The sequence below is a fragment of the Phasianus colchicus genome, chromosome 1 (genome assembly GCF_987193195.1).
Source record: "Phasianus colchicus chromosome 1, bPhaCol1.hap1.1, whole genome shotgun sequence".
In the NCBI taxonomy this organism is placed as follows: Eukaryota; Metazoa; Chordata; class Aves; order Galliformes; family Phasianidae; genus Phasianus; species Phasianus colchicus.
The window spans coordinates 167,291,601-167,316,918 of NC_143436.1; the positions used below are offsets into that span (position 1 = coordinate 167,291,601).

Genomic DNA, 25,318 nt, shown 5'->3' on the forward strand with positions numbered 1-25,318 from the left:
CATAAACAGCTGCATAAATGGGTATTCCTCTAATGCCAATATCACATATCTGTACTGAAAGCAGCTGCATTTTCTTTTACTAAGAGAGCTAAAGAAAACTGGGCAGATGCCTGCATAGTTTTCTGTACCTACTTTTAGTGGTTTGCATGTCTTTTTCTCTGCAGAGGGAGACTCTAGACAGCTATTGCAAGTGCAAAGATGAAGAAACAGATCAACATATCAAATCAGTGTAAGGCATACTTACAACTAAACAAAATGGTTACCATAATTTAAAAAAAAAAAAAGAACTTGAACTTCCATGCACATTAACGTATGGTCTGTAGATTCTTCAAATAATACTTGAAAACAATATTTTCTCACCTACAAAATGACAGCAAATTTTTTTTTTCTTCCTCTCCCTTTCCCACAGGAAGAGGACATGCATAGCTGGTTTGGTGTAGTTCTATCTATGATGTTGCCACCAAGGTTATTAACAGGAATGCAGCTCACTTCTGAATGGATGCTCAGAAGACACAAGCCTGGTGGGGGACCACGATAGAGGAAGACAGAGTAGCAACTTGGCTACTTGGCACTCTTAGCCAAGTAGCACAGTGAAGTCAGTGGGAGTTGTGCCACCACCACACCACATCCTTTTCTTGTTTGTATTTGGGCCTCTCACCAGATTCCAAGCACACCTGCTTTCATTTCAAGTACACCTTGATTCTAGAACATAATACATTTTTAAAAGTTGTATGCAGTATTCAAAAGGCATTCCCACCACATTTTAGCTATTATAAACACATTAACATTGCCCAATTTCTAGACTGAACTTCTTCAGAGAGTACATGATGTGCCTTCTTAGAGGTTGTGGTGTACCACAGAAAATCCTTGGTTGGCAACAGCAGCTAGAGCAAAGTTCAAGTGAAAGCTCCTTGATTCTGTTCCTCCACATTGTTACTTCATGACATCTTCCCACTTCTCTTTGTTTCCTTTACCCCATGACATGTTAGAGAATAAGGAAGAGACCAAAGATATTTAGAGGGCTCTTTTACACCATTAAAAAACTACAGAAAAGAAGAGCACGGGTGAGTTCTTTCCTTAAATGCTACTCATAAGCACAAGGCCAAGGAAACCAGGTTTATTTCAAACTCATTGGAACCTCATGGGAAAAATACATCTGGTGGTCTTTCTTCTTCAGGTGAATATGAAGAATGGAAAAGGCTAACTCATTTTAGGAAAAAACTTCTGCAATAAGTTACTGGCATCCCAGAACTAAGAAATGATCATCATGGCAACAAAATTACCCTCCTTTCTTTTCAATCAATATCCAGTGCCAAGGAGCAAGCTGTATCAGCCACCCACACCGTGTGTAGTCAACTATTTAAATAGAAGGAATCAGAACTACATGTGTCACAGGAACACAGTAAAATGCTGGTGAACTTGGTCAAATTCAGAATGCAATCTCACATAATTTGCAATTACTGCTGCCTAATGTAACACTCCAAACCAGCTTGCTGTTAACACTTTCTGTGTGTTATATATAGACATACTATCGCAGTTACTTAATGTATTAGAAATATGAAAATATGCTAACCAGAAGGAAAAAAATGTGTCTTTGTTGGTGTTTCAGCTAAACTGAAAAAAAGTATTTCAGAAAGCAAGTTACAGGCAATTTTTCCTCTATCAGACATATGGGACAAGTGAAATAAGAAAATGGTAAGTAAGGATCTATGCTAATGAATAACAAGAAGGAGATTATGCAATTAGAAGGCAAAAGAAACCCTTAGTTAAAAATTCTCCTGACACTGTAAACACTTGTTGCCAAGGATAAAATGACTTAATCTTCAAGCAGTAACTGTAGTTTCAAATATAAACAAGGTTTTTACAGGTCCCAGGAGGTGTTTTGCAATTCAGGATGCAGCTATTACAGTAGTGGGACAAAATTCTCCCCTGCGTAGTCCAACTTATGTCAATAAAATTAGAGTCCAAAAGAACTGTGCCCATGTTTTTTAAATTAACAGTTTCCCTCTTAGGAAGAATAAATCTAAAAATGCTGCCTCATTTTAATTTCCTTTTAAATAATTTGCAGGTCATAACCATAGCAGTTAAAGACCAGTGATGTCCATCAGTGAAAGCAGTACAATCACAGGTTTTACATTTCAGCACTCAGCCATTCTGTACAGCTTAAATCACTTTCAGCAGAGCACCTGTCTCATTACTGAAGGATGAAACAATTTTTTAAAACTGGGGAGAAAAACAGTTTGCTACTTCATCATTTTGGCCTTTAACAAAATTTTGTAATTTTAAAGTCACATTATTAGGGGAAAAAAAGGACAAAACCTTTTCATTAAATTTTGACACAGAACATAAAGAATCCTCATGCAAAAGTCCTCAGTTTGTTACTACATATACAATAATCATATTGATATTAGGGGAAAAAAAGGACAAAACCTTTTCATTAAATTTTGACACAGAACATAAAGAATCCTCATGCAAAAGTCCTCAGTTTGTTACTACATATACAATAATCATATTGATATTAGGGGAAAAAAAGGACAAAACCTTTTCATTAAATTTTGACACAGAACATAAAGAATCCTCATGCAAAAGTCCTCAGTTTGTTACTACATATACAATAATCATATTGATAGCATCATTGTCACAGAAACTTACGGTTTTTCACTTTCCCAAATGAGGAAAATGAGGACACTTTTGCTAATGAATGGTTTCTAGCACTGGGCTTGGCACTGAACCATCTTCCATGTCTGTAACTTGCCTGCATCTGCCAACAAAAACATTTGCAAGAGTGCAAGCATTTTGATTGAGGCTGCTATTTTTACACCAGAGGACGTAAAACCAGAACCATAGTTCTGATTTAAAAAAAAAAAAAAGAGAGAAAAGTTCTATCACCAGAGCAACAAGCAGCACCTACACAGCTCTCTCAAATACTCCTGGTGTTATAAGCTTCGCTTGGAATAAATGTCAATAAATCAGCAGTGATTAAGTCTTGCCCCAAATGTGATCTATATATTGGTCACAGCAGAGCATTGCACGTGAGCATCTTCTGATTTATGAACTCATTATTTTATTAGAAATTCAGAAGCTGGGACAAACAACAACGAAAGATTAAAAAATTAAAATTTCACCATTATCAAAAGTCATGAATTGAATGTTTTGGATATGTTCCCAACTACAAATGTAGACAAGCTTACAGATATCTTACTTCTTTTCCCTGGATTTTCGTACAAAAATCCACCCAGCACCCTATCAGGGCACTGTTGTACTTATATTTTCAGTGATGTGAGATAATGTAAGTTCAGCAGAGGGGAAGATATGAAAAAATCAAAATAAAAAGAACTGTGGTTTATAAATCCCAAAGAAAATCAATTAGCTGATTCTCTTTCTATTCTCATCCTTCACAATATAACTCGCAAAGGCAGAAAGTGATAATTTAAGCAGACAGACATTTAAAGAGAATGCATATTCACATACGTGTGTGACTGTAGAAGTAAAAGACAAATATTTTCTGAGTTTTCCACAACTGTCACAAAAAATTCCTTAGGCAAAAATTACCACAACAGTTTGCCCAATTTAGCTCATTTAGAGCTCTGTTTCTTCATGTTCAAAGGGACAGTAATAAAGTTGCTATAGGATAGTACAATCTTGCCTTGCAGAGGAAGTTGTCCATCTTTACAAGTCGAAGCAAGTAGAAGTTCCTTCTAGAGGAGTTAAGATGCTAAGCATTCGGTATTTTAAGTTTTGTTGGTGACTGATAATGTTGTATGCTCTCAGTATCTATTTAACACAATTTCACAAAGATGTAAGAAGAATAATACTACCTTAGATGGAATGATCTATTCAAGCACATTCTTTTAAGCATCTTTAAGAAAGACTCAATCATTTGTCTCACTAAACTCTTCAAGGTAATGAGAGTCCATTTACATTCATGACTTGAAGAAAAGCAGAAAATAAGATCTAATCATGTTAATTTATTTCCTTGATACAAGACTTGCAAAGTTTTCTCTCCTCATACAAGGGAGAATTAGTGGGGAGCCATTCTAAACAAGTACGAAGGCAAAGTCAAAAGCCAAACTTCCACACCATCAGTGAAGAAGCACAAAATTTAACTGCTCTTAGTATTCAACAGTAATTGAAACAGTAACTCATGGCATTTCTTATTATTCTTATTAAAAACGTGGTGGTTTCTTTCTATACTGGTAACACAGATATTTCAAGCAGAGTCTGGCAAATACCAAATCCATGAAAATGATAAACACTGGCAATGAAGAGAACTACAAGACAAAAGAACAGCTGGGAATTCTGGAAAGAAGAAAGCAACAAGAAGATGACTAATAGGGAATGGTTCTGATGAACTCTGAGGCTGTACTGATGTACACCATATTTTCCTCTGTCCACCCTTCAGGAAGAGTGAGAGAGAATATTCCTCAGCTTTGGTAATGTCCATACAATAGTGACAGTAATGTTTACTCAGACACTTTTCATTCCTATGACCTATACTTGGTACAAGAATGGTACAAGGCCTACAGCAGTTGGATCTAATTGCACAAGGCAAAGCACTGTGCCAAAACTGGTGGGGTGCAATCAAACAGAAGGGCAGAAGGTGCCTCAGATGTACATACAAATATTATCTGTATCTACTGAAATGAATTTTTAGAAGTGTGTATTATTTAAAAGACACATTATGGAATGGATAAGGGTTAATCAGGTATTAACCTTAGGGATTATGTGTAGTTCTCAAGGAATGGCAGAACTCCAGGGCCTGATACAAGCTGCATCTGTCATGCTACACAGAATTGCAATTGGGTTGTTTTAGGTTAACTCACCATAGATCATACAAAAAGTGTACTGCATAGATATTTATATAATACATTCACATTTATAATATTTACACTTTATGTATACAGTTAATAAAATAGAGTAACTATAAAGGGCCAAAATGAACACAATTTGTTATGAAATACTTCTAGCATGAAAACTGTGCCCTAAGAGCAGAAGTATTCAGGTCTCACTGCTATGACAGAACCTCTTCAATTTATGAGATCAGTTATCTGAACAGCTCATACTACAAATTACAGCAAAAGAGTAAGGTCAAATAAAATACTTCTATTTTGTTTAACATAAGGTTAAGTGTCTTAGTACTTCAGGGTTATAGAATACCTCAGAAGTGAGAAGGCTGTGAGCCTTCTCTCCCCAGAAAGTCAGAAACCCTTCAAGACAGCTGATGTCTTACTTCACTTAGGACCAATAAAGGTGAACCATGTCTATCTTCACACAACCTCCAGATGCAAGATTTTTAAAATACTTCTCTGGCAAATGTTACATGTAAAACTTCAAAAATATGTTTCACCACTGTTACTTAACAATTTTTTTCCACATAAACAATTATGCATGAGTATAATTTATCTCCTCATTGCCAAAGACAAAAATTCAAGATATCAAGTAATGACCAACTGACAAACTGTACAATGTCCATTAGAAAAACAATTCACAACGAAACAGCCTGAAAGTTTTACTTGATAATAAGAATAAATAGTTCACTCTGCCCCACAAAGCCCAGGGAATGGCTGCAATGTAACAGCTATATGGTAGCAGTCACGTAAACAGCCACTGCAAAGAATAAGTAACCTTTACTAAACAGGATTCTTGTGGTTGCCTGCCTGTTGCTTTGAGAGCAATAAATAGCGGCTTACTCTCAGCCAAGGAAGAAGCTGCTTCATAGTTGCTTTGAGAAACTATGGATGGTCTCATTCACACTCAGACTTCAGAGTCTCTCAGGAAGCAATATCAGAAGCTATATTTAAAGCACTGGCATTTCCTTTTATCAGAAACTATTCCACAGCTGAAAATTCTTATCTATTCACCGTGTTTCCCAAGGACCCAAAGAAACCTGTTTGCTTGTACATTAAATTGAAGCATGTTCCACTTAGTATCCAAAATAAATCAACAGCCAGTGTAAACATTTAGCAAAACCCTTATTTTGCATAATATATTAAAGCTACAAAACCCTGAGCCATATACTCTTCAATAACTACATGTGAATTAAGTAGTTTGCTCGTGAAGTTGAACTCCTAAAGATTTGTTAATGCCCCGAAATTGTTTTCAACCTCTTCTTGGTTTCTTTAAAGAAAGATAGTCCCTAATATACATCTGTACAACAACTGTTGAGTCATGGCCTGAACCACTGATTGAGGCAATGACTGAGTCAGCCGTGGGAGCACAGGTGAAAGCATTTAAGGTCTGACTGCCACTGGGGAAGGATCCCTTTCTGGAGATCCCTCCTTTCTGGAGTTTTCCACCTCAAGCCTTGATCCTTGGATACAGGTGAGCATTTCTTTCTTGATTGTTCCTTTTCCACCACGATAATCTTTCCAGCTAAACACCTGTAAAATACCATCTTAACCACGCTACTCTTCCACCGGTACATCATCAAAATCATTTAATTCTGATTTATGGAATTTCAAATATTTGTCTTCAAAGTTCAAACCCTGGAAAAAAAAAAAAAACACCCTCTAAAAGGACTCTCGTTGGTCAGCTCACAAATAAAAATTAATAATAGTATACAGAAGTGACTTCAATTACAGCTGTGCAATAAAGAAAATGGACTTAAACTAACAGAAATTCTATGTGTACACATGAAAGAAAAATGGAAGAGGTAAAACAGGAAAATGGAATCCAGCCAACTAAGAGAAACCAAATCTCTGTAAGAGAGACTATGCTTTAATCCTTGCACACTCATTCATTCACAAAATATCTCTGCATTCAGCATAAAAACATGGTTGCTTCTAAAGTACTTGAACAGGATTGAACACATGCTATAGTAATTTTCTAAGTGGTTAGTGATCATCTCTGTGAAATCAAAGATGGTTGCTGTGGATGGCGGGACTGAAACAATGGCAGAATGGCAAATAAAGTGCTCATAATTAAGGACATTACTTAATAAATCAGTAAATAATTAAAATTAAAGGCCACCTGGCCTAACTTAGTCCCACACAGAAACAGCGGAACAAGTCTGGAAAAATCAAACCTGGATGTACTCCGAACATACGTTTGTGATTAAAAAACAAAACTCAGAAGTATTACTGATTTGCCAAGGACAGAACAAATTTTAATGGCAGAGCTAAGCTGACGTCTAAAATCTAAGCCTGGTCCAATCCTTTATCACTGTCTCCAGTCAAAGTTTCATAAGCTTTAAGAAAAAAGAGATTAAATTATTAAAATTACTAAAGATGAGGATAATGATGTTGGAAAAATATTTTATAACCCAGAAATCATTCTCAAGTGTCTTATTGTCAAACTGGTTCAAAATACAAAACACATGTCAGGCACCTTAGTGTACCACCAAGCTCTGCATGCTCAGCTCTCATGGTACAGCTACAGAGCAAACCACAAATAGCCTCACTGGGCTCCCTTTTCTCCCTGTCATTTGGGAACACTCAGACTCTTCCTTCGGTCCATTCCTGAATTAGACTCCAGTGATGCTGTGCAGGGCCCTGAATCTTAGTGACTGCAGTCCATGCCTGCTCACTTGACATCAGACCTTCCTTGTCACTACAGACTTATCTGACCACTGGCACCTGGCTGATCCAAGCTGTTGTTCGCAGACCTGCTCTTCTTGCACGGCCATGGTGGGTTTGTGGACCTTGTCAGTGAGGACACTGTCCCTACTTTCACCTGACAGTAAGCCCTGGAGGCAATCTTAATATGCAACATCATCAGTAACAACTTTGCAGATGGCACAGAGAGCATTATTTATGGAATAGGGAAAACTGATCATATCTTGCTAAGGAAATAGCGTGTTTTTTAATTAATGAAACAGATATTTAATTTATAAATATATGACACCTCTTGGAAGAATTCCACAGAGATTTCAAGTAGGAAATCTTAAATAAAAGCTCTTGAGAAGGATTCTAAATAGATGAAACTGAATATAAACTATAATTTCAACAGAGGTACTTTGACAATAATTAGCATTTTACATTTCTTTCCATATAGGCTAGACCATTCATGTTCTGGGTTAGACTTTTTCCAAAGGCAAAACGTAAAGGTGTTATGAAATAGAAGCCAACTAAAAGAATATGACAGCCCCCATGATCTCACCAGTGAAGTCTCCATCAACAAAAATATGCAAAATGAAGTGGATCTGTATCTCTTTCAAGAAGACTAATATTTTGAAATCAATAAGTAAAATTTTAATACAACTTATTTTTTCATCTCTTGTCCTCTACTGGAACCTCTTAAAGCAGAAGTTTGATGCACAGGCATCAAGGGTAGAGAATGCAGTTGATTGAAGATTTCAGTGGTATTGATGTTACATGTAACTACTAAAATTTTATCATTCCACTGTAATAACAATGTAGAAAAATATCCCCATCATTAGAAGTCTTTACTCCACCAATATGTGCATATTAGTAAATGAAGAGCCCAAACTGGGTAAATTACCTCAGCAGTACCAATAGGTGTAATTTTAACAAAGCAAAATAAAGATTTGATTTCATTATTAAATAACAAGTCTGTCCTGTGCATTATAAGAAACATTTAACTCACCTGATTGCCAACTAAAAGAAGATGTTCTCCCAACAGAAAGTCTTTTAGCATATCTTCCATTACCATCATGTGCTAGAGAAAGAAAAACATGATTTTCATTCCTGTTTTTACACTATCTAGTTTATGTATTCACTAATAACAAAAGTACACAGGAACTACCAGCATTTAGGCAATGTTTTATTGAACATCGTACTTACAGCTACTCACTCTGTAGCAAGCATCTCTCAATCAATAATAGCAGAGGCAATTTAGCTGGTGACTAAAACAATGAAATAGAATCACTAACTTCACTTATGTATTTCCTTTGCTCCAATTGATTCTGGGTGTTTGATTTCCCTAAATATGTGTTACTCTCAATATTCCTTCCTAATGCATTTCCTTCTTAGTCTAGATGAATGTTTGTCATGCAGTGCATAAGAACTTCTGTTTACACACATAGGACAACTTTCCAGCAACACTACTAGGAGGAAGTAAAATGTATCCTGGTAGAACAGTATAGAAACAAAACACAGGGAGAATGCATTCACTATATACACGGCTGGTTTTTTTATTTGTTTGGTTTTTACGTTAAACACCAGGTCTAAATTAGTAACAAATACACTTTCCTACACTAATTAATCTTCAGTTTCAAAGAAAATAATAACAGGATAATAGGAAAATAAAAGCTCAAGTTTATGTTTCTTACAACTTCGAAAGTAGATTGCCTAGATGAAGTCAAAGTATCTGATGTGTATTTTACACACATATTCAGTATTGCAAAAGGTAATACAAACAATACAAAATTCAACCACATCACGCTTCTCACAAATCATTTGTTTAAAAGGATCCAAAGGATTTATGGATTATGTGGCAATGTCGACTACTTCCCGCTAGCAATAGTCTTGTATATTTCTCCACTGTACCTAGTGAAAATAGGTCATCTGAAAGTAGGTCAGACAAGCTACTTAGAGGAATGAATGCTTGTCTTTAGATTAAACATATATAGAAACATAAAGTTTTTCACATTGTTGTTCTATCTCTAGTACTTAATTTTGGGGGGAAAAAAAAGAAGACAAAAAAAATCCACAGTACCTCACAGGTCATTTCTGACTATATAGAAATATGCCATTCATAACTGTGTGAAAGATGTTTTAAATGTTCAAATCTCTCCAGACAGAGGCTGGGGGTGGGAGGAAGAAATTCATGTAAACAGCTTAATACAACAAAATCCTAACCAGGCATGTCAAAGGACTAATGAATACCCCACGCATAATTCAAGGGAAGACTTGAAGGCAAATCATTTGCTGGTTACATTTTTTTTTTATTATTATTATTTTACTGCTAAAGCTGAGTACTTCCTTCTGATGTATTCTATTTTTATCCCAAATTGGACAAATATGCACACATTCTAGTTTCCCTGCAGAACTGCTTTCCTACAAGAGATGCTACATACTGTTGTTTTTTGTTTTTTTTATCAGGACAAAAATTAACATTGTATTAGAATGCGTGCAGATGTTTCAGATATATTTACAATATTTACATGAAGAAGTAGACACAACAATATTGTATGAACTTAATCCATGCTCCACAGAACCTAAAAACTCAAATCTATCATATCACCTAAAAGTCATTAACATCATGGTGCTACTCGTGGACAGAGAGCAATGTGCTGTGGTAATGTTGAATTCCACTGGGACACTTACAAGTATCTAAAGGGCAGGTGTCAAGAGAATTGGTCCAAGCTCTTTTTAGTGGTGCTCAGTCACAGCACAGGAGGCAACTGACACAAACTGGAACCCAGGAAGTTCCATCTGAACATGAGAAACACCTTCCTTACTTTGAAAGTGACAGAGCACCTGGGACAGGCCTCCCAGAGAATTGTGGTGTCTCCTCTGGAGATATTCAAAACCCACCTGTATTCTTTCCTGTGGAACCTGCTGTAGGAAACCTGCTTAAGGGGGAGGCTGGTCTCAATGAATTCCAGACGTTCCCCCCAGCCCCTACAATTCTGTGATCCTGTGGTAATATCTGCTCACAGTTGTGCACATTTTCATGCAGTGTGTACAACTGTAACTACTGAAACTACATGCAAGAAGATGGAAAAAGCAATGAAGTTATAAGTTCTAGAAATGGCAACACAGAACAAGTTCTCACATGAAATGTTACTGGGGAAGATGAAGATGACTGTGATCTGTCCTCCCTGCATGGTCTGTCATCACCTGCAGTAGGTGACAATCATGTAGCAGAAAGGATAGCCTTTCTGGAAAGAAATTCCAACAAGAAAAAGATGAAAAAATAGAATGAGAAGAGTGAAAAAGAAATTCACAAAGTCAGGAGGCTTACACCAAGATCCTGAAAAAAAAATATTTCACAAGCTCAGTGAAATATTACAGTATCTCACACCAGCTACCAGGATTCCAACAGTCACTTGGGGTAATTCTCTGGTTAAAGATACCATTGTCTGAGAATTTTGAGGTCTCTGTGCTAGATAGCAAAAACAGCTGCAGTACACTTACCTCTGTAAAAGGAAGGTGGGAGGGGTGGAAAAACAAACAAAAACAAGTCACCAAGCCCTTTCCTGTAATTGTCCACACTAATTGCTCTTACTCTTTGCTACCATGAACTAATTATCACCAATAACACTAACAACTAACTAATAACTAATTAATATCTCATGTTCTATAAAATAAACAACGATTAACTAATGAATGATTAATAATACTAATTACTCATCACCTCGCTTCTCAAACTTAACAGTGTTAAGACTGTCAACCTGCAAAACTTCCCCATAAAATATTCCCTGTAAAATCCTCTTTCAAGATGAATAATCGAGCCACAAGAGTGGATTTCTTTAGGAGGAGAAGATGGTGGGGGCACTGGACCAGGTTGCCCAGAGAAACATCAAATCACTACAGGAAAATTTTTAGCCTAAAGAAACCATTTCAGAACTAGAACCTTAAAAATTAGTTAATATTTTATTTCATATTTGAGAACATGTACATTAATAAACATTTAACAAACTTTGTGCTAGAGAAGCCAGAGAAATTCTACTTACTTGAGCATTTTCGTAGAACAAAACATCAGGCACTTTCATTTTCTCACTTGGGTTATAAACTGGCATAGTCACAGATCCTATTTTCAGAATCCCATTGTTTATTTCACCTGGACATTTTTCAGGAAACAAAGAAGCACATGCATTACTTAGAGCATCCTCTAAACAATCAATTCCCAATGCTTACAAGTGAAGATGTGCAAATTTTAAAAGGCTGTGGGTTGCTCTAAATGATTTCTAACTCAACAAAGTGAATACTTAGTGTTTTTTAACATGTGATTGTTTTATAATGACTTTGACTTCTCCTTACAATAAAATTTCGAAGACATAAATGGCAAATAATTGATCTTATGTAAAAATATCATACAGAACATTAGGAGCAGTGACAGTTGCCTTGATTTAATGTCACATTCTTGTTTTGTTACTGGAATATCATTAACACTGTCAGACCACATTTCCTCATCCAACAAGGTTTCTCACTCTCTTCTTATTTTCTATCCTTGCCCCACTGGGGCTATGGTGTGGACAGGACTAAGTGAGAGCTGGGGCTGAGAGTCACTGTTGACTTTTCTTTTGAGTTACTTCTTTTGATAAAATTTGTGAATGTCAAAAGGTGGATACATTTAAAACCTTTAGTGAAAACTTGCTGAATTTACACTTGGAGGTATAACTTTCAACTACAGTGTGGAAAAAAAAAAAAAAGTAAAAATTTCCTAAATTAAAAGAACCATATCTTCCTTCTTAGGAAAATAACAGGTAAGTGTAAATAGTAAAATGATATGAATGAGCTCTCTCTTCTGCCTTCTTCAAAATTATTTGTCATGAATTTCTTAATCTGGCTGGGTTGGAACATGAACATAGCACAATTTCTGGGCAGATACTGTTATTTGTTCTCCTATTTTCATATATAGTTCTATCTTTATATTTTCCTGCATGTTTCACAAAGGGGAACAGTGAAACATAATGCATCAGGATGAAAAAAAAAAAAAAGGTAAGCAGGTAGCAAGGTAAGCAGGTAGCATCATGCAAGTGGCAATAGTTCTAGTTTATTTTATAAATTTTTTTTATGTATATTAAATTACATGCAATGCAAATACAGATAAAGTAATGCTTGCATGATTTATCTTATAATGTAATACTATGTATTCAACCATATATATGTGTGTATACATATGTAGGTGTTCATGCACTATTTACATGTATTCTCCACATAGTATTATTTATACTTCAGCAGTCATAAATAAGCAAATATATACATATCTATACATCTATGCAGTCAGTGCAGTCATTCAGGCATTCAGGAAATGCTCAAACATGACAAAATTCCATGAGCAGGGAATGCAGCAGACAGTACAAAATTACCAACACAATAAGAGCATCATTACATCCCCACAGAACAAAGGGATGTAACCGAAGCAAACTATGTTTAATTGTGAAGTCATTTAGTTCAGCCTTAAATGCAGAACCATCGAAGTAACATATGTGAATAAAAGGACAAAAGATGACACAAACTTACAACTGTAATCCTTCTCCTCTAGTTTCTTCATGTTATCCAGATTTGTTTCAATCCCAGAATCCTGTAGATTTTTATGTAAAGCCAATCTGGCAAGGTTTGGTAAAAACCTAAATAAAGAAAAAATGGGCAGGTCATTTCTTCAGGAAGTTTTCATTAACATTTTCTGTATTTTCACAACATAAAATCAGTATGAAGCTTTACTTGGATCTCCAAACATTAAACGTCTACAGCCTTCATGCTCAGCATTGTTCAGCATTCCATCTCAAGTAGAGAAGTTGAACTTTTCCCATAGGTAACTGACTACACTAATAATTGCACACTGCTTATGAAAGGGTTCAGTGTTACAGAATATTGCAACAAAGGTGCAAAGTGGAGTGAAATAGAGCTGGAAGTCTGTAATCTTTCTCCACTGCCATTACCAGATGCAATATAGAAACAATGTTTATAAGCTTTTAACATACCATTTTTAGAACTGAAATCAAAGTTCCATCAAACAAGACATTAATAGAATTCTGTTTTGAGTGTTTTGAGACAGTGAAGTAATATTGATAACGGTGACAAAATTTGTATGATGTCATTAAACACCATCATAAAGATGAGAAAACACTACAAAGCCATTTCTACTTACCTCCTCTATTTAAAAATAACAGAGAAACTATTCTGAAGAAAGTAACTGCACTAGTTACAGAAATGCACTAACAGGTATCTTGCATGCTAGCAATACACTGATAAACTCCTGAACTTCTATTGAAACTAGCACTTCTACCTGGAAAGGCAGGCTTTATTAACAGCATAGTAAAGGCTTTCATCTGGATGTTGTGACAGTCGACGACAAATTCGCAATAGCTGTCGAGTAGATAAAGATGAAGCCAGGGACTGTGCCTGTCAAAAAATACAAAGTAGCTTAATTACTTGATCTCTGAGACTTAAACTGAACAAGTCAGGGAAAAAAGTGTAATCCAAAAGCAATTATTTCAACTTTTCTCCTAATTCACAAGTGTTTTCTGCCTCCCATCATGACTGGTGCTATTTCATCTGCAATTTTTTAATTCTTTATTTGTTGCAGTACTTCACTGTCATGAAAATTATGTCATCCAAAGATTTGCTTTATGATTTTACTTGATAAGCAGCAAAAAGAAAAAATATGCTGATGACTTAATTTTCTGTGCTACATAAAACCAAATACTAAAGAGTACTAATAACAAGGAGGTTAACCATTGTAAAAGGATTGATGTTGTAAAATCTAGTCTTCTCTTCACAAACTGAATATGAGCTCCACATGTAATGCTTTGGCAAAAGAGACTGGCAGGATTCACAGATGTACAAACGAAACAACACTGGGCAGAAGTAAGGAGATTGTATCACCTCTGTGCATGCATTTGGGCAGGCTATTACTGGAACATTGTGTCCCTTTCTGTTGTCCACATGTTGAAGTAAATGCTAAAAACTGGACAAAATTGAGTAAAGAGTTACCAAAGCGATTCAATGCCTGTGAAGGCCAACCTAGAACAAATACAGCAACATTGAAAAATAAACAAACAAACACAGCCCCCCAAATAAGTGGCCATGTATTTAGATGGAGATATAAATATCGAGCAAGAAATCATTCTATAATTACCACCTACCGGATGAAGGTATCTAATACAAGCAGGTTCCCTGTTTTATCAGGAAGCACACAACAATGAGTGTGATCTGATAAGTTACATCATACTTTGCCCGGGTTAAATGAAATATTGTAATAAGGTAATTTCAAGACGTTTTAGTTTGGGTCATATAAATGAGTTCTCACTATAATATAATCCTTCAACTGGTAAGAAATACTCTGAAATTTGCCAGCAAGGAAAAAATAGAAAAAAAAAGCAACATGTTATGAATTGCAGAATCTTTTTTCTCTCCTAATAACTTTCAAGCATGAGAAATGTCAAATCATCACTTCTTTCCTCTGGAAAACTGATTTCAATAGATAGACATTATTTTTTGGGGGGAAGGAAAAAAAAGCAGATCTATGAGATTGTACACACTCCTCTCAAATGCTGAGAAGGCAAAGGGTAGTATTTTTTAGCTTAGCAATGAGCAAGAATGGTTTGGATTGGGCTAAGTGCTAATATTGCTCACCTCTGTATATTTGCAACTGGAAATTTAAGTTATTGACTAAAATCTCCTCTTTCCTCCTTACCTGGGACATCTGTAGGCTCAGAAGTAGGCTACTGTCTTTGTAATATATATATATCTATGAGACATCTAATTCAACAGGATCTAGACTGTGGTCTCTAGGTTCTATTGTAAATCAAACAAACAATTACAATGATGCAGAATACAACCACAGGCTGAATATTCTACAGGTATTCTATTGTTAACAAAAAAATCACTTTACACAATGGTTAATATGTCAAGATAATCTCTGGCAGAGTATTACTTACTCAGGCAACTCTATAAATAGCCTGACATACCTTAGGCAAACATTTCAGTTCTGCACACAGGCATGCTATTCCTGACATGTCAAATGTCACTGCTCATCTACAAGAAACTTCCCTCACTCTGTACTATGACTCACATCTTATCCAACATTATATATTTCATTTAGATATTTCACTATGCTATAGATATCCACTCGTTTGAAAATGACTATTATAATGTTCTATTCAAGCATGGTATGTCTCCAAAGCTGTTACAAATGATGTATTTATCAGTCTACAATTGTCAAAGATTAGTTGTAGGGAGCTAAATACATATTAGCAACAACACTATTCCAAAGGTGTATTTAGAATTCAGCTTTTTTACTTTTTTTTTTTTCTTCTTTTTAATCTCAGGAGGGCACAAAGGCCTTTCAACAACCCTCAGCTTCCTATACAGAAATGCTGTGAAACTATTACCCATGTTAAAAAGATGAAAACTAAGAGCAGATTACATTTGCATATCAGTTGAACTAGGGATTCCACCAAAAATCTTTTACATTATTTACATTAAAAACATCCAGAGTGTTAGTTGCCATAGCAATGATTCCTTCTACTTTTCACCAACATTTGACTATCTTTTTAAAGAATTCTGTGGTTACTTTGTCTGCAGAACTTATTTTTCTTGTTAAGACCGTTTCAACAGAAGAGCCTGTAGCAGTAACACAGCTAAAAATTCTGCAGCTTTCCCTTTCACATTCCTAATCTTTGCTGTTGCGTGCTAGCATTTCATAATATCTGGAGAAGAGAAGGATGACCTCATTGCAGCCTTTCAGTACCTAAAGGGAGCCTATAAACAGGAGGGGAGTCAACTCTTTACAAGGGTACATTATGGCAGGACAAGGGGAAATGATTTTAAGTTGAAGATTTAGGTTGGATATCAGGGGGAAATTCTTTACTATGAGAGTGGTGAGGTGCTGGAACAGGCTGCCCAGACAGGTTGTGGTTGCCCCATCCCTGGAGGTGTTCAAGGCCAAGTTGGATGGGGCCCTCGGCAGCCTGGTCTAGTATTAGATATGGAGGTTGGCGGCCCTGCCTGCAGCAGGGGGCTTGGAACTTGATGATGCTTGAGGTCCCTTTCAATCCAGGCCATTATATAGCTTGGTAGTTTCCATTGCCCCTGAGATTTGGGCAATTTCCTAAAAGCTTTACTTAGTCAGATTTTAACAACGTGCAATAAAAATCAAAGAAACTACAGTATATGGTGCAGTAATTGCCAGTAATCACTTCCTGGGATCAGTTTTTCAATCAGGCAGCCTCTAAAATCACGCTATAGCTTGCTTAGTATGCCTTAGCCAGCCTCTCTGAAAACAAAGTGTCATAGTAGAAGAAAGCAGATTTGAAACAAACAAAAAAAACCCAAGAAAACTGACTCACTGTGGTATCATTTGTCTCCCGAAGCTTATGTGTTAATGACAACAACTGCTCCACAGCAACACTGGGTACATTTGGAATCTGCTTGAAACAAAAATAGTATTAATCTGAATGCAAGATAGATTGAAGTTCCATATACAGCTACACACAGGTGCAAGGAGTATGTGGTTGCTTTCCATCACTGAAAAAGAAATACAGTTTTGACATTGTTTTTTTATTACGTTATCATTTAATATCATGATAAGAATGCAAATTTATTCTAATACCATTAAGAAATAAACAGGTTTTGAAAATGAACTTTCATTTGTGCTACATTCAAACAGCATCAGGAGTAGCAAAACATTTTCATATAGTAAAAAAAAAAAAAATCAATAAACAATTATCACTCTAAAATATTGAACATACTTACCATTTCTTTAATAACTTGAATTTCTTCATTCTTGCTTAAAGATCGAACATGATGAAAAAGAAACAGTGTCAGAAACTCTGGACCAAGCCACTGTTGGGTACTACTTCCAATGACAGGAGGTTCTGCTAGGACGACTATTCTGAATGAGGGGTGGATAGGAAAGATAGACCTGCCAAAAATGTTTAAAAAAATGCATTATCTGCAGTGAATATCACATTTATTTTTTTATACTAGATGAAAAAAAAATGATATTATTGTATCATATCACAATACCTACTCAGATATTTGCAATGCAACTTTATTAAAAAAGACAAAAACTGCATAATATGACTTGCACTTATATAAATTGCTCCTCATTTTTCACACTGAGAAGGGCATCCACTTCTCATCTGCAATATGACTTACATGCCTCAAGATGAGCAAACACGAGCAGCTAAGCTACTGTTTACTGGTTTGTATGTCTTGAAAGGACATATCTCACAAATGAGACAGATTTTTAGAAGTGCTTTACCTAAAGCAGTCTGTCTAACAGGCAAATCAAGGAGGGAGCAGGATCTACTGGTCCTGCAGTTCCTCAATTAGATTGACAGAAAGGATGACACTGTGGAGACTGGCCTAGATAAAGCCAAGAGCTGGATTTAGCAACACTGATGTTCTTTGCAGCCTCTGGAAAATCACCTAGTCTCTTGGGATTGGATTAATGCACCTAACTTCATAATATCCCTGAAAGTTAGTTATACTTCATACCTTGACTCCTTTTCAAGTCACCATGGGGGAAAACAGGTCCCTTAAATGGCTGCTTAAGACTTAGAAGAATTTAATAAGCACCCCACTGAGTCCTTCAATCCATACATTCAGCTAGAAATTCATTCTCTGATGATGGCAGCTGGAGATGCTTCCTGGGGAAGGCACATAAGCCTTACTCAAGACTTATGTGAGAGATTGCTATCATCAGCCTATTTCCCTCACCCTATCCCAGCACTTACAATCATACATTCAAGGGATGTAAGGGCTTATCTTTATTTGCTTTGACGTTTCTTTATCCAAAACTTTGTCTAATCTCTTTCTGAACTACATCATCCTATCTGCCTCTGCAGCTTCGTGTAGCAAGACATCCACTATTTATTACATAAAGTTCATATTGCAGGATTTGGTGAAAAACAGTCTTAAATGCCTGCGTACTTCATTCCATTGAAGATAACAGGAGCTTACTGTGACCAATACAAGCTTAAATATAGAATGTCTAGATGTGTGTGTTACAACAGTAGAAGAGCACTGCCTCTGTTTTGGGTGGTTTTGTCTTCTTCACACCTTTTGTCTATCTTATCTATGTAACATTATCACATCTTTGGATTTGGAATGCAGTGGTACTCATTGAACAGCACAACTACACAGTTTCTAGAGGTAACAGACAAAAAAGTTGGATACAAAAGCTAGTCCAATTACACAAGAATTGTTCTCAACAATTTTCCAGTATATTTATTGAAATAGCAGATGTTAATTTGGAAAAAGAAGTGAAATTGAAATACTTTATTCTGTTAGATATGCCTGTTATCATGTGTGATTTTTCACGTAAGTCACAAAATCTGAAATCAGAACATTTGGAGACCAGTGGGAAAATGACAGCATAAGCAAGAAATCTGAAGACAGAATACGACCATAAAATACAAATTATCAGAACTAACTGTGCGGTTGGCACAGTAAAACTGTGACACACCACAGTGATTGTAGCAAACAGACTCTTGATCAAAGGTAAACACAGGGGGTGGGCATGAGTTATTCTTAGCTGAAAGCCATAAGCCTAGGAGCTACTCCCTGACTGATAAAAATAGAAATAGATGTCTGAAAACATCACATGAAAGAGGAACCAATGGTAATGTCACTGTCACTAAGCATAAACGAAGATCAGGAACATTAGCAAATATTATTATAGAAGAAAATGTTTCCTTTACTCCCATGACTAAGGAGAAAAACCATCCTTCCATAATCACCTAAATTCCAAGGACCAATTCTGGTCCTTCTATAATATTGTAAGAGCAGAAGAAGCAGTCAGCTTTCCATTGAAAAGGAAACACATCTTTCTGGTATGACATCCATGTAGATGTCTAACTCGAAGAACCTGGGGGGGACAACCAGGGAAAAGACATGAGAGAAGCTGGAGGAAAGGAGATGGGTAGTTGGGGCAAGTTAATATCAGGATGCCAGCTAGAAATTACTCATGTATTTTCTAGACTTCTCTATCCTCTAGACAACCTCCTCTAAAGGTTGTGAATGCTCTCTTCCTGGAAGCACTCAAGGCCAGGCTGGATGGGGCTTTGAGCAACCTGGTCTAGAGGGAGGTGTCCCTGCCTATAGCAGGGGGTTGGAAATAGGTGATCTTAAATGTCCCTTCCAACCCAAACCATTCTGTGATTCTGTGACTTGGACAGATTACAACACCTCTGCTGTAGTTTTCCAGTTCCTAAACACGAATAAAACTACATGCCTACTTCAGAAGCCCATTGTTTGGAATGATGTTTGAAATACTAAAAAATGTCAAGCTAAGTGCATTATTAAAACAAACGTCACAAATGACATGATCCTGCAATGCTAAGTTCCCAGTTTCCATGTTAGCAACTGATGAGCTTCTATGCTATTCTGTGGTATTACAGATCAGGTCTCTAAAGGAAGAGCTGTGGAGATACCATACGGAGTTACACTTTATAGAACAGAAATCCTTGACATCTTCTATTCTTTGCAGATGAATGCCAAATAAATGTATTTTACTAAAAACATGGCATGTTTTTAAATCACTGAAACTCAAACACAGTGGGAAGATTTGGTGCTGTTGGATTAGTGGAGAGAATCCCCATTCCTTTCTCTTTCTATTAAATGCTTATTTATTAACAACAGAGCCAGAGAGCACTCTCTTGTACTAATATCCACGCCCTTTTGACATCAGTGTTTAATTCCAACCAAGGATTACCAGCACTGTCTTTGACAAGAGGATCAGTACACAGTCTGCTCATGGTGATTTTAGGGAAAGATTTTCCTTTTATCAACACATGGTTCAAAGCAACTGAAGTTTAATAAATAAATAAATAAGTAAATAAATAAAATTCAGAATTGCATTCCTAATGCTACCCTGCAAAACCAAATTGGGCTTGGCTCTCTTTCCCCATAGCATGGCTTCATAAATCCCACTTTCTATCAAAACATCAACAATTTTATGAGTTGGGAATTGTTATAATATTAGGAGCACAAATGACCTATTTTTCTTTCTTAGCTGTTTTTACTGAATTTCACAATATGCTCAATTTAACAAATTACTGTATCTATAAATCCACCAAGCTGAAAAAAGAAAACAGCAAAGTAAAAGCTAGAAAAATTTTCACTGTTGCAAAATTCATTTTCTGCCACATTTTATATTTCTCTCATCTATCTGTTGTCTTTCAACCTAATCACATGGAAAATCATCCACAGTCTGCAAGGCATTAAACCTATGCATACACGAGTAACTTGTAGCTTCTGAACAATTCTATTACATACATACTTCCAAATTATCTTCTAATAGAGACTTTTCTGCTCACCATACCAAATACTTATCATGCATGTGTGAACGCTGGGGAGTGTATCCACCCCAACATGTTAGAAGAATGCCTGTTAATATTAACCAGCACTTCACTGCTTGTAAAAGCCATATGCTACCTTTACAGCAACCAGCTCAGTGCACTAATGGATGACTGCATAAGAAATCCTATGCAAAATTCTTGGATATGCGTGGTGGTTGAAGACGCTCTTTCTTATCTCTGAACCTGTTTGGGAATATGAATCTTCCAGTCATCATCAGTTATGATTTCCCTCTGTGTAAAAGAACTTTAAGGACCATTAGTCACTTCCTCAGCTTTTTTCATTCCTGTCCCCAAGTCATGAACAAAAACACCTCGTTTCCCCAAGTGGCCAAATATCATCTCACTGGGACTGTTGGCTCTCTTCACTGCACAGCAACACTGGCACAAGAAAAGACTAAAGGCAAAAGTGCAATAAGCCAATAAGCATCCCACAATCTAATGAGGACAAGAGTATTGCTTGCACTTTTCAGTGCTGCTAGAGCTATTGCACTCACCAGTCCAAAGCCTTTCTCAGGAAAATGCTAGCGGACATCGCAGATACAGCAATGTAATGAAATAAACATATAACTCAGTGTCAGTAACTGACATAATTTAAAATAACAATATATTTTATTAGCTCTCATAACAGTAGTCATTCTTCAAAGCAAAGTTGCAAAAAAAAAAAAAAAAAAAAAAAAAAGCAACTTACAAAAAATAGCATTCAAACCAGCAAAACTTCAAAATAATACGAGCACCAAAAAATATCTTCCCCCTAGACATTACTAATAACTCTGCCATGGTTAAAGCATTTTCACATTCTTCAGTATAATACTGTTCACATTCTATATACAGAGGCATGTAATTTCCTTAGGCCATAATGGGATAGGAAAAACTATCCCTCATGATTTAACTTCAAGGATTAGATTGTACAGTATTCATCCTTCTATTTTTGCTTTTTATTTTACTACATACATAAGTTTTATAAGTGTTGAAACAATAAAAATGAAAGGCACTATAACTGTGGAAAATGACTATTATTTTTACTATCAAACATTTTCATATAGAAACATGAAAAGTGTCTTGCTGTGTTGATAAAGGGATCTACAAGAAATTCTCCCTTAATAGCTCAAATTTTTCCCAGAAGAATCTTCAGGTGTTTCAAATCTTACAGACTAAAGAATGAATACAGAATTTTCAGCTCATTGGTTAAGATCAGTACTCCTTTTATCTATTATGAAATAGTATTTTGTGAATGGAATTTGTAAACAGAATTTAGATGAAAATCTGAATCCCAGTCATCTACCGAAAAGCATGATCTCTTGCCCTTATAGATTACAAAAGATATGCTCCATCTGGAGATCTACACCCAAGTCTAGGGCACCCAGATCAAGAAAGCTGTGGAGCTGGGGTCCAGAAGAGGCCGGCCATGAAGATGATCAGAGGACTGGAACAACATGACTTTGAAGATAGGCTGAAGAAATTGAGCTTATTCTGTCTGGAGTAGAGAAGGTCCAGGGAGACCTCACTGCAGCCCTTCTAATGCTTAAATGGAGCTTATAAACAGGAGGGAAATCAACTTTCTACATGGGTAGATTGTGATAGGACAAGGGGAAATGGTTTTAAATTAAAAGAGGAGAGATTTAGATTGTCGGGGAAATTTTTTATCGAGAGCATGCTGAGAGACTGGCATAAACTGCCCAGAGAGGTTGTGGATGCTCCATCCCTGGAGCTGTTCAAGGTCAGGTTGGATGTGGCCCTGGGTATCATGACTTCGTGCCTGATTTAGTGGTTGGCACCCTGTCTGCTGCAGGGATGTTGGAACTGGATGATCTTTAAGGTTCCTTCCAACCCAAGCCATTCTACAATTCTATAATATGATTCTGTATATTTTATATGTACCTTACAACAGCACCTGTCCACCTCATTAGTGAGTTTTAAATTGAGGCAATACAGAGCAACAGTTAGGGTGTTTTTTTATTTCATGAATGACTAGAAGTACTACAGGAGAAATTTCAAGCCATACTATGAATAGTCACTACAATCAAGAACACTCGTGAACAAAAGCTGACCATGACTAAAAAAAAAAAAAAAAGAAGAAAAAGAGAGAGAACATCTACCTCATCTGCTTGGTTTTTCCTAAGGACAGGAGTAAGCTATCAGTTCTTCATCACAGCCACCTTCTGGTCTTCATCTCACATTCTTGTTCACATTCTGAAGATGGTCTTGCCCTCTCCCAGTCTAATAATTTCCTAATGAAGGATTTGTTCCTTCCCTTCAAATTTTGGTCCTTCAGAAAGATTCCTTTTTATCTTTCATCTCCTTTCAGATACTTAATTCAGGCCCTATTTGATTGTTTAGAGACTTAAAACTGTCATGTGCTTCCCACTGTATCACTGATATGCCTCTCAATATGTGTTTTCTACCATTTCCCATAAGAACTACATTAATATGTGAGATTGGGTAGATAATTAAAAAGCTAAGAACAAAACAAAAATTTCATTAACTGTATAATATGAATCTTATGTTCCAAGTTTAATGTATATTGATTTCCAATATACAAATGAGAACTGAAGCCTCAGAATGAGTAAGATTTAAGAGAAAAAAAAAAAAGAAAAAAAAGCAAATAATCCTGTTTTAAATAAAACTTAAAACTGCTTTCCATAGGGAACTTTCATTTTGGAAAAGTAACAGTAGCCTTCACATGTCACTCAGCAAACACCCCAGATTAAGTCCCTGCAGAAATAAGAATGTGTATTCTGCAGGCCTTTCAAAGAGCAACTACACTGAAATTACTTCAGTTAAAATCAGAAAATCAGAATAAATAAAACTCCATGCCTGGCTTTAGCATCAGAAATAGCTGACACTACGAGGCCACTGTCGCACAGCAAAACACACAGTATTTCTCATCAAAATGAAAAGCATCTCCCAGACATGATTTAGAAGCAAAAATTGTCCTAGAAGATCTGTTAAAATAAAATTCAAGGTACAGTGTACTACGTGCTCCCTCCACAAAACAGTCTATGCAGGTGAATGATGGATGGCTCACACCTACACTGTGATTAAATCAACTGTCAGTAGTGAGATAACATTAGATGAGAAGCTGTCTGGAAAGAACACTTAGTTCTGCATAGCCATTCTGCAACACTGTAAGGTACTGGAGATTACAGTGACAGGTCACTGCTGTTGAAAAGGAAGACGAGCAGTGAGGAAAGCAGTACTGGAATCAAAGAATAACTAGTGACATAATAGCTGGGAGACAGTGAAAGGTAAACCAAAAAGTTCAAGATGAGGTCCTTGAACATCTGCAGCTTCTCAAGAGCTGACCAAAACAGCACCCTATGAACAGATGTGTGGTCCACTGACACTGAAGAAGACCATATCAAAACCAAAGAAGCTGGCAGATTTTTGTACTACTTTACCTTAACTTCCTCTGATTGAGCCAATACAGTAAAAAGTTGAAATAGGGCTAGACTGAACATGTCACCCAGAAGGTGGATGTCTCAGCAGAAAGGGCCCTTGCTAATTAAGTAGCAAGGATTTTCAGCTTATCCAAGATGGTGCTAAATGGTCACACTGAGCTTCCAGATATGAGAGAACTCATGTAATGGGATGGGATTTTTTTGTTTACTTTTTATAAGATCAAACACTGGTCAGGATTGTTGTAAGATATACCCTTCATTTAGGGTAAAAGCCGTCAGTCAAATAGAATGTTCAGTGCTTAAAATTCACAATAAGCTCTCTATTGCAAAATATTAAAGTGGCTAGATGAAAGCAATACATTGTGATCTGAGGGCAAAAGGGACAGTCTTCCAAGGAACACCCAAAAAAGACTTTTGGTGCTTCCAAAGCAGTCAAAAGCAGCATAACTGTGATTAACTAGATTTTATACTGAAGTACAAAACTGAATGTGAAGTCAGAATACAATCTAAGATAGATCCTTGGAGCTTTTTTGCTTCTATTCTCAAATTCTGGGTTTAAAAGACTTATAAAATCCTTATAAACATCTTTGTTCTTTACTCAGACAATATAAATGCAGGAAATGCCCATCTAGCTGGCTGTATTGACTCAACAGCCAATTAGAAACAAGCAGTCTTAGACTACACCTTACTTTTAAATAAGTAAATGCCACAAAAGGCTTTAACAACAACAAAAATACTGGTGTAGTATTTTAGATGAAAAGGGAACTAGAAAAAAAAAGCAAAACAATCACACAGAATGAACAAAACCAGATGAACAACTTTTTGAAAGTATAAACTATGAAGGAGGTTAAAGGAAAAACAAAACGAACAAACCAAAAACATATTTAGCAGGACCCTTGAGAGAAAGGGTACATATGAAAAGGTGGCACATTGCAAGTGCATCCCTACCAGAACTGAGGTCTCTTTTAAAGTTTAGAAACAC

General features: G+C 36.3%; 1 protein-coding gene across 3 annotated transcripts in view; it reads right to left on the reverse strand.

Moving 5' to 3' along the window:
- Positions 1-25,318, reverse strand: part of VWA8 (von Willebrand factor A domain containing 8) — a 181,048-nt gene that overhangs the window by 97,099 nt on the left and 58,631 nt on the right. For all 3 annotated transcript variants that reach the window (XR_016461609.1, XM_031615838.2, XM_090131297.1), the window contains exons 15-20: positions 17,328-17,496; positions 16,922-16,999; positions 13,858-13,973; positions 13,092-13,198; positions 11,579-11,685; positions 8,545-8,616 (exon numbers count right to left, since the gene is read on the reverse strand). Coding sequence is in view for 2 of the 3 variants with exons in the window: in XM_031615838.2 (XP_031471698.2) it covers positions 8,545-8,616; positions 11,579-11,685; positions 13,092-13,198; positions 13,858-13,973; positions 16,922-16,999; positions 17,328-17,496 (649 nt within the window). In the remaining variant the exon portion in view is untranslated. The remainder of the gene's footprint in view (positions 1-8,544; positions 8,617-11,578; positions 11,686-13,091; positions 13,199-13,857; positions 13,974-16,921; positions 17,000-17,327; positions 17,497-25,318) is intronic.